The sequence below is a fragment of the Protobothrops mucrosquamatus genome, unplaced genomic scaffold, assembly GCF_001527695.2.
Source record: "Protobothrops mucrosquamatus isolate PMUCROS unplaced genomic scaffold, P.Mucros_1.0 scaffold483, whole genome shotgun sequence".
NCBI lineage: Eukaryota > Metazoa > Chordata > Lepidosauria > Squamata > Viperidae > Protobothrops > Protobothrops mucrosquamatus.
In genome coordinates, this window is record NW_015386803.1 from 325,185 (window position 1) to 335,664 (window position 10,480).

General features: G+C 34.6%; 1 protein-coding gene across 2 annotated transcripts in view; it reads right to left on the reverse strand.

The window, feature by feature from the left end:
• The window catches only part of BNC2 (basonuclin 2), a 293,974-nt gene extending 284,284 nt beyond the window's left edge, over nucleotides 1–9,690 (reverse strand). The window contains exon 1 of one of the 2 annotated variants that reach the window (XM_015816710.2): nucleotides 9,400–9,690. In XM_015816710.2, coding sequence (XP_015672196.2) covers nucleotides 9,400–9,690 — 291 coding nt within the window. The remainder of the gene's footprint in view (nucleotides 1–9,399) is intronic. The other variant, XM_015816709.1, reaches the window with a different exon arrangement.
• Between the last annotated feature and the right edge of the window lie 790 nt (nucleotides 9,691–10,480).

Genomic DNA, 10,480 nt, shown 5'->3' on the forward strand with positions numbered 1-10,480 from the left:
GAAACATTTAAATAAAATAATACATTTGCAATGTACCTGTTAAATCACAACAAGTGTCGATAAAATCAGGTTTTGCAGGAGTCACAAATGCAGAATGCCTTCCTGAATTCCTCCACTGAATAAAATCTATCCTACTTATAAAATGCCAGTCAAATGCTGCTAGCTGACAATGCCAAGTGTTGTAGGGCATTATGGATGGGTAGAAACCTCACCAGACTGCCCCCGTTTCTACCCTGATTAAGACAAAAACGAACCACCTTTTTATATTTAGAAATACTTAGGACCAATTTTTTTTTTAAAAAAAAAACAGAATTACACCATTCCCTTTCAATCCAAAAATAATTAAATCCACACTAATTAAGCTTCTCAATTTAATATTAGTTTTGTTATTGCATAAAGCCAGCTGGAAGTAATTACTTTTTTTCCATGTGTAGTCTTCATTACTGATATTTTTTTCCCCCTCCAGACAACTAGTTCAGATGATCTTGGCAAATGTAAGTCTTGGCTCAATTGTCCTGGGAACAAAGAGCTATGATGTGCAACATTAATAAAGTTGACAAACTTTAAATGTTGACTAAATATAAACAACAACAATAACAACAATTCTAACAAGTATTTCAGTCAAACCCTGAGAACACTTCCTAGGAAAACGTCGTGAAACTCACTAGGAATAAATGTGCATAAAATTATACTCTTACAGTTCTCTGATCTCTGTAGGATAATATGGAATAATACATACCTATAATATGGAATACGTGTAATTTTTTCCCAGTATCACTAGAAATAATTTCCCATCAAATTTATCCATTTACCCATAAGTAACTGTACTTTGTATATTAGGGCATTCAAATTCAATTGCACATATTTGCAGTAAGTAATACCCTACTAAACATGAAATTCTATACCAGGGAAGCAGAATAATTTTTATAATAAATTGTACCAGATTTTTGTCATTGTATTTATATTATATTTTAGTGTCACATAAATAATGTTTTGGCTAAAATTCTTACTGGCCAGATAGATTAGGAAGAAAATGCTACTTCTACAAAGGGCTGAAGTACAGACTGTACTCTCTTTCTTCTGATATTCCATAAAGATTGGACCAAGCAGTCTACCAATATTATACTCTGAGAAACCAAGTTACCGAATTCCACATTTTTATCTTGCCTCTCCTTACAGAGGCAAAATAAATGGACTTTCTGCCAATAGTTAAACTAGAGTGCCCGTATGAAAAATGCCAGGCACAGGTAGATTTTTCAGTGGTTCATCTACGGAGTTTCATTTCATCCACAATTCAGCAATTTTTATCACCCTGACATCTGATTGGGAAATAAAACCAGGAAATCCATGACATCCACATGGCCTTATGGAATAATAAAGCATACACGAAGCTGTTTTCTTCTGTAATTTGACACGTTTCTGATCTGCAATCCCCCACCCCATTATCCTGTTTAAAATTTGAAAACTGTTCTCAGTGTATAATTGCAAACTGAAATCTGATATGACAAAGTGAAGACTCACAGAATAGGCTTGCTCCTATAAAAACACTTGTATGTAGGTAGGCAAGGAATGGATAGCTTTCATGCAGATCTGATATTGTTCTTTACAGAGAAAGAGAACACCTATTTTCCCCATCCACTTTCTGCAGACTTAAACCAGGAGTTTCATGTGTTGTGTGAATTGAACATGAAGGCAACTGATTTTTTTTTATTCAAAAAATAGCTTTTGGGCACAAGTCCCTCTGTTTATAATTCATTTATTGAAAAAAATCTCTGATAAATTGCTAGTGCTAAAATATTTAAAAAATAAAAGCTGTCCTCTTTTTCATTTTTTTCTCCTTCCAGGTTTTATATAAGATGAACCGTATTCAGTTGTGACAGAAAGAGCAAAAATATTCTTTTGCATGTCATATGGGAAAACAGCATGCATACTTAAGTTCCATTGGCTTTCATTAATGTTTCAACGTGATCTTATACGAGCTAGCACAGAGGCAAAGGCCAATAATTTCAGTGAAACTTACTATCAAGAAAGTGAACAGCCTTATGCTGGCTTACATTTCTTTGGATTGCATTCCATAAAAACAAAAGTTTTACTGAAATAAATTTACTGAAGAATTAACAAGCAGACATTTGTAAACATAGCAGTGTGCCACAAATAAATTTCCACATTATTTTAAATAAAGAGAGTAAAGGTAATCTGCACTTGAGTCTTTTCAGTTCGCAGAAAATCATATCGTAATTTAGTCCCTCCAAACGCTGTTATGTTTTTCAAATCATCATACATAAATGACATCTAAGAACATATGTGTTCCAAACAATTAGGGATATAAAGAATATCTTTTCTATGTATATGTATCTAGATATAGATTAGATATAGATATACTGTATCTATATCTATATCATTTGTGTATATATATATATATATATATATATATATATATACATACAGTATATAGATATACTGTATCTATATCTATATCATTTGTATATATACAAATTTTATCTAGTAAATCCCATTAATGACTAAATCTGAGAGAAAAATCATGGCTATTCAAAAAAAAAAAAGAACTCTAATATTGGACATTACACAAATTCTAATATACACACAGAGAGGAACTAACACAACACAGTATTTGACTTCCAGATTCTTTGTGGAATGGGTTTTATAGAGGTAAGCAGTGCCATACTAAGTTCACCTTCTCCAGAGTGTTTCTCTTCTTAAATTAAAATCCATTTTCCCTGCTACTTTTTCTCCCTCAGTAAGCATACTGTTCGTTTAACTAGCGCAGCTACTTCTCTTCTATATGGGCCATATGAGGGTACACAGAATCTGATATATTGTGTGCCAATTCACATTCATAAATGTAGTATAAGCAAGGAGTAACTTACCATTCCCCAAACCACACGTAGTAGATGAAGGTGGTGAACCAGAAGCTGTTTAATATGATCTACGCTACACTGAAATAAGCTGTATTTCATTAATTAAGGCTAAAAGAGGTATTTGCTTTAGTTTTCAAAGTACATAGATTTTTATTCTCATAGGTTAGGAAAGGCCATCCCTATTTTTACAGGGGGGAAAACAAAGAGTTTATCACCTTTTTTTTTCTATTGAGGTTTCAGTAACCCATTCTGTATATGTCCATATTCTCAGGACTTGTAAACTGACAGTATGTGAATTAAGCATTCTGGTATAATTATCTTGTGAACTGCAAATAATCAATTTTCCCTGAAGTTAAAGCATAAGAAAAAACCGTATTCCAACTTGATTATTTCGATCTTTCCCCTAATTCTTTTAAACCTCCAAATGCCCTAAATTCTGAAACTCTAAGATGTGACAATCTAGTGGTCTGTGTGAATGAAAATTAGCCTCACCCATCAGCACTATTAATGGTGAAAGGGAGAGAAATCAAGAGACTTTTATTTTGTTTGTTTCTAACTTATGACGCCAGCCTAATATCAGTAAACCCAGTGTTCCTTTGCAATCGCTTACCATGTCAACATGACCTGGTAAATGTGAATTTTTTCACTATCACTACAATCCTTGCAATCCGGCCTCAGTTATGCAGGATTTTGTCTCAACATCTGAAAGATGCTTTACTCAGCAACTAATTATTTAGGGTTAAAAGTCAAGGCAAGCCATCCTTTAAGCAAGAGGTGCTGCTGTTATATCTTACTGTGCCTAACTCTTTCATTCTGCATGAAATACACAAGCTCACAAAATTAACTCTTTTAAATCTAGCACCAACAATTTACATTATACCATCACAACGATTTTTCTTCATGATCCAAGCTGTTCATTACGTCATCAAATTAAATGCCATGTATATTCACTATTACTAGTTAAAGATAGCTTTAAAGTCAGAAGAACAAAAAAATTACAACTATGGTTAAAAGAAAATACATACGTTTTTGCTTTCAACAACTGAGAGTATTTCCCATGCACTCATCAAGTACAAAACACTGAAAAGGGAAAATTATGTTTGCCTGTCAGAGTGCGCTGGTTGGTCTGTCAGTCTGTCTATATCTATCTATCTATCTATCTATCTATCTATCTATCTATCTATCTATCTATCTATCTATCTATCTATCTATCTATCTATCTATCTATCTATCTTATTTAGAATATTGGCATGCACATATAGCCTTACATGTTAGGCAAACTATTTTCTAATCCATTATTTTCAAGTAAACTCAAATAGGATTCTTACAATTATGTCTACTCAATATATACACCCCCACATGCAAAGAAAAATATAGTATTATACCTTCATGCTACCTGTTTACAGATATTCATTCATAGGTATCCAGGGCAGTAAATGAAAATTGCAGTGACACAACTGTACATCTGTGTACATTCAATGTGAATAAGCTGCATATTTTTTAAATAATTTCTTGCAAAATTTCCAGAGGAATAACCTTATTTGTCTTTTTGCAGAAGAGTCTTCTAGCACCTTAGTACTTAAAGTATTTCTTGAGAATATGTCTTCATAAAAACAATGTAGCGGACAAACATAGCTGTTGATATTATGCATAGACACAACCATACGCAACATATTCACATGCAAACATGTTGATGTATAAATAGAAAAAGGAGAGATGGCATTAATTCCAAAGAGCTTTCAAATAGGAAAATGCATTATTTTTGGGAAGTGAATTTGTATAATATTTTGAACAGCACATGTATTTTATATTCTTTCTAATAAATGGATCTGCTTAGCTCTAAACACTCATATTACAAAGAACATCAATATGCTAAGATAGAACACTTTCTCCAGGCCAAGCAAATCATACTACTTAGGACAACTTACCAGTAACAAATATCTAAAACCAGCATTTAATTTTTCCAGAATGAACTGTACAATACCCACAAACACAGCCACATACAGCATTTATCTCCCAACAGATTGAAAGATTTATTTTACCACTTATACTTCCAAACAAATTAACAAGCAAGGCAAAATGACCCTTAACATATATGAAAAAAAATATGAAAATGTCCCAACTGCTAATGTTTGCAATAAAATGGCCATCATTCATATCTTTGCTACAAGCTTCTCTTGTTAAGATGAGACTTACAAAAAGTCTTTTGACAGTAAATCTGTGACCCAAATGAACAGTGGTTTTTTTTTTTTCATTTACTGGAGTGAATTGCTATTTTATTTTATTTTAAATATGAAGCTTAGGGAATTTGTAATACCTTTACAGATAAGAAGATAATATTTTACTCTAGGTTCATATAATTTGTAAGTAAATATAACTATCTTTCTGATTTTATCTACCTTCTCATTAACCAAATATTACTCTAGCAGAATTACAATAGGGTGTTTTGCATTCAAATTAGAATCAAATATTCCTACTGCATAGTATTTGAAAATCTAAACTTTTTCTGTGTAGAATACATTGCGGCAAATAAGGCAGCTTTCATAACCAACCTTTCCAATATATTCCAATTCTTCATTCTTTCCGATGAAAAGATGCATCCGTATTAAAGTAAATATACAGATCTGATTTTAGTTTCCTCAACTTACTTCTCATCTATCTATGAAACGATTGTTCCAGTAATAAAGTCATTGTGCTGATGAGAGAATTGAATGCACAATAGAAAAATTGTCACTTATAATAATACTGGTGAGAAGCCAAATAAAGCAGGAGTACAAGATGTCAGATATTTGTGCTTTAATAAGATACTGTAACACAATGAAATTATGTCGCTAATTTTGTTGCAGCAGTAGATGGATTTAAAATTACTGTATAATGGCTCACAGATGAACACACAAACCCAGTATTACTCTTTTAACTGGCTGAAAAGATATCTTCAAGAGTTTATCTCTTTTGGATTTGAAACAGGAGAGTAAAAAATGCTTTTACTCACCTCTGGCATTTTTTTTATCATTATGCATTATTTCTGTGTTTTATATTATGGTCAAGTTCATTTAAAATATTTTAGCACAGCCCTTAAGAGAAGCTTGAGGAAGGAAAATAATACTTTTTTTGGATAAATGTAAAAAACTATTCAATCAGGAAAAAAAAGAAAAGAAAAAAAGTATTTTGTTATTCAACCAATCAATAGGCATTCTTTTTTAGTTTGAAACAGAACTGGGATATGTATGTTTCCATGTGTACATATACAAACGGCTTGGATTGAAATCTGGTCTCTGTCCAAATCAGTAAAGACCAGAAGTTAAAGGTTTCTGGACGTTGTCCATCTATCACTGATCAAAGTGACCTAAAGAAGAGCCTTTGGGGGGGGGAGTTAAAATATATGTTCCTTGAAGTTATCTGCACTTATTTTTGTATACAGAACATTCATTTTAAAGGATCTGCAAACCAGTTGGTTTTTTTTTAAAGGTACAAAAGTAGAACTGCTATAAGGTTAAATGTCCATTTTTAAAACAAGATAGCTGTGACTCTCTAAAGCTAAATGTTCTAATATGTCCCGTGAATAACTCTTATAGCAAGAATGGTTTATCTCTATATGTCCTTTTAGATGTAGAGCAAGTAAATGAAGATACCTGACAGCAGCACATATAAACTTGCTCATATTTATGCAATTATTTCTTTCTACTATTCTTCTGAATATTTTTTTTTAATATAAACTAAGGTTTTCTACTGCTCTCCAAGTACCTGTTAGTTTTCTATCACATATTTACTTCAAATTGCCTTAAAAAATTGAAATCTCCTTCCAGGTAGGAATAAAACTTATTTCGTGCATTTCATATAAAATCTATTTTATTAAACTATGGAAAAGTTTTGTTTGCAGTGCATGTATCTATTTTACCAACAGTTTCTTTTAAGCTATCAGTCACTGTCATACTAAATCAATCATAGGGACAGGGGAGATGAACTCGACCCACACGCATAGTATATTTACAAGCAACAAAAAAGTTTATGGTAAAGGCTGTCAGAAATGTGTTCAGATGCATAGCAATTGTAATTAATCTATTGGATACACCGGATACACAGAAATTGTATATTGCAGAAGAATTAGAAATTTAAACACACTGTTACCCATGAAGTGGAATCAATTAACTCTTAAAAAAAGAATAGGGGTAAAAAAAGAAAATCAAGATTCTTATTTGCATTCAGACAGACAGTAGCATTCTAACCAACGCTGGCACAAAAGCAAAACTTATATTTAAAAAAAAATCCATACATTCAACATTACCATTCCTACAATGCTACTGTCTCTGCAAGGGTATTTCCATAGAAGGATCAACACTGAATACAGCATCTGCCCTGCATTTAGCCATATACTATACATACTATTATTCCTTTTTCAACACAGTCTCAGAAAATAAACATGACCATATGTGTCCAGTAATGAGGTTAAAAGGAGAAACAAATTTTTATGCCCAACAAAACTAACAACCCCCCCCCAAATTAACAACTGGATAGTGGATGAACTTGCATTTTTCTGTCAATTATATTTGTCTGCTTATTTGCCTAGAGTTGTCTTCCTTTTACTTGTTGAACTCTGTAGCCTGACATCTACCACTTTCTATTATTCCAAAACTATGAATGACTTTCTCTATAAAAGCCAAACACTCAATGGGCAGCCTAACAAGAAGTATGTGGTTCAACAGTAATTTACCAATATGGCTTTAGCTGGATTAACTCTTGTGTTGCCAAAACAAGAGGAAAAAAATTACTCCAACTGTGAAAGTTCTAATAATATGAGGATATTAAAAAAAAAGAATGACAGCTGAATTAGGATAGATATATTACTAGAAAATGAATGTAAAACTAAGAGAGATATAATACACTATCATGTACTGTATTGGTGTGTAGCATGAAATGTGAGAATTGTTCTTTTCATTTAGTCTCTGTAACATATAAGTTGCCTTTTTAGCTTAGGTTGATTATATTTCTGTACAGGAAGCTGGTATCACTTGTAATCAGGGTCCCTCTACAGGATAAATCTAAATATACTTTATTTGAACGCAGCCATCCTATGGAAAGTACATGTGATATTTAAATTCTGTCTATACACAACTATTCTACATTACAAACTATATTGGTCCTAAAGGTGCTTACTTTTTCTTGACTTTCCAAAGGATATAGGTAGGCATCTGCTTTTTCTTTTCACTAAAAGAACAAATTATAACCCTTTTGCTGCAAGAGTGATAAAGTGAGACATATTCATGTCAAATGGAATTCATTCATTTAAAAAACTGGCAATGCAAGACCTCTCCGAATAATAAAAACATAGCTTGCAACTTTTGACTGTTTCAGCTTCTCAATTAAGCAGACGTGAAACAACTTTTCAAAAGGAGCAATTTAAAAAAAAAAAAACAAGAGGGAACAATTAGCATATGCTTTATTTTTTTTAAGTCTTCTTTAGAATTCCTATCCTTTCTTTAAGTGAGTTTACACTGAAATCTCCCCCCTCAGCCCCCCCACCGCCCTTTCAAACTATGTGTGTGACTATTTCATGCCGTGTATATATATTTTACAGAGAAGAAGCAAAGAATTGCAAAAGAAAAGCCACAGCGTTCTAGGCCCCCGTATCATTAAGAGTTTGGTACCGATACACCTACTAGCTCTGTGATTAATTATCTGTTACTACTGGCCTTGCAAAAACATTTTAACTTTCCCCCTCCGTACCAGTAAATGCAGCCCCAGGTTAAAGAACTGCTGGGGGGTGGTAAAACATCAGGATACAACTCCAGAGAAACTGTACTTGTATCTAAGAAAAGAGACACAGCGAGAGAAGAAGCAGCAGCTGGAACTGTTTCATGGAAGGACCCTCAGCTCTGTGCTAGCAGGAATTCCAACACAACTGCTTTGTCCTCTACTTTAGGATCCGGACCACACTGTTTTCTGCCACCTGTACTCAATTAGACTGTTCTGCCCCCCCCCCCCAAGTTTAGAATTAGTTTTCAGAAAGGGACTTATATATTCCGGGGGTGAAAAGGAAAAAAGGACTTTTGGCTGCAATAGTAGGAGCTTTTTTTTTATTATTAAAAAAAAAGTTTAAAAAGGAGGGAGAAAAGAAAACAAGGAGGGTGGGATAAAGAAAAGAAGACAAAGGCAATAAACCGGGATAAATAATCTCACTGGAAAAACTTTGAGAAGGGAGCTTGATTTTAAAAAATTTAAAAAAGCAGTATTAAGCTTCCTTATTTGCTTCTTTCTATTTTTTTTTAAAGGAGCCCTTGGGGGATGCACCGAAATCAACCCAGACATGCCAAAGAGTAAGTTATGACATTACAGAAACTATGCAGCAGCACTGAAATAAAAGGAAGATAAAATGCAAATGATAAAAAGGATGAAATGCAAAAAAAATTTTTTAAAAAAAGAGACAAAAGTATGCGCAAGCCAGCTACGACAGCAGCAGCAGCAGCAACAACAACAAAAGTGACCCCTTTCCACATGTGACAATCAAAGGAAATTGTCCTACCTGCTGGGACATTCTGAACAAGAGGTTAGTGTCAGCGCTCTGCCATGTCCCCATGAAACCCGACTCGGAGCTGGTTGCCGTCCTCGTTGTTCCGAACTGCATGGAGTTGTCACTGCAGGAGTCTCTTAAAGTCAAACCTCTTGCCCTCTTTCGTTCTGTTTGCCTCTGAATGTCTCTGTCTCTCACATCCACTTCTGCCTCTTCTGACTGAAAAGTGAAGGTGGATTTTTTTGAGTCTCTTGGCAGCCAGTAGCAGGAGTGTGGTGGTGTTAAGCTAGCTGCGTTGTGCATTTCATTTGGGGATGAGGGGCTTTGGGGAGGGGGCAACAGCTTCTTTCTCACCTTCTGCACAGTTACCCCTATCATTTATGCATACCCTGTGAGTCCCAAAGCTCGCCTTGGCTTGGTTTTACAGCTGCCTGTCAGGTGTGCCGGCTGCACTGAGGAGAGACCCAACCATCAGCTTCATACTCTCAGCCACTGGATGTCATTGGATAGCAGAGCAGAAGAGAGTCAGCTGCACCCGTTGTTGTTCCACTGTCAGGCTCCAAATGACATCTCGCATTAAGACCACTTGGGTCTTAGCACACACACAGACGTTCACCTTCCTCTGCTGATCAGAGGAAATTCGGGAGAACAAGCTGTGGCCCTTTCCCTGTTTTCTTTTAACAATCCTGTCAAGAACAGCGTGTAATTGCTGACACTTCCCTGCTAAATGCAGACTGCAAACCTCCTAACCGAGAGGAGGGAAGAGGGCAAATCAACTCCTCACGCGTACAGACAATAAGCATGCAGAATACCACACAAAGTTGATGTGACTTCAATGTAAACACACACATACACAGGCACACACACACATGAAAGACCGATATGGATGTCACAGAGACTTTGCAATCATCCCAGCCCAAATTTCTCATCAACAACAAAAAAGCTCTTACCGCCCCCCCCCAAAAAAGGAGGGGTGTGGAAATAAGATAATCTTCAAATTCTTTTAAATATAAAACTAGAACAATTACATATATGTTTCATCTCTCACAGCTTTCTTCTCCCCTTCCTGTTAACTGCCTAAATGCCTTCAGGA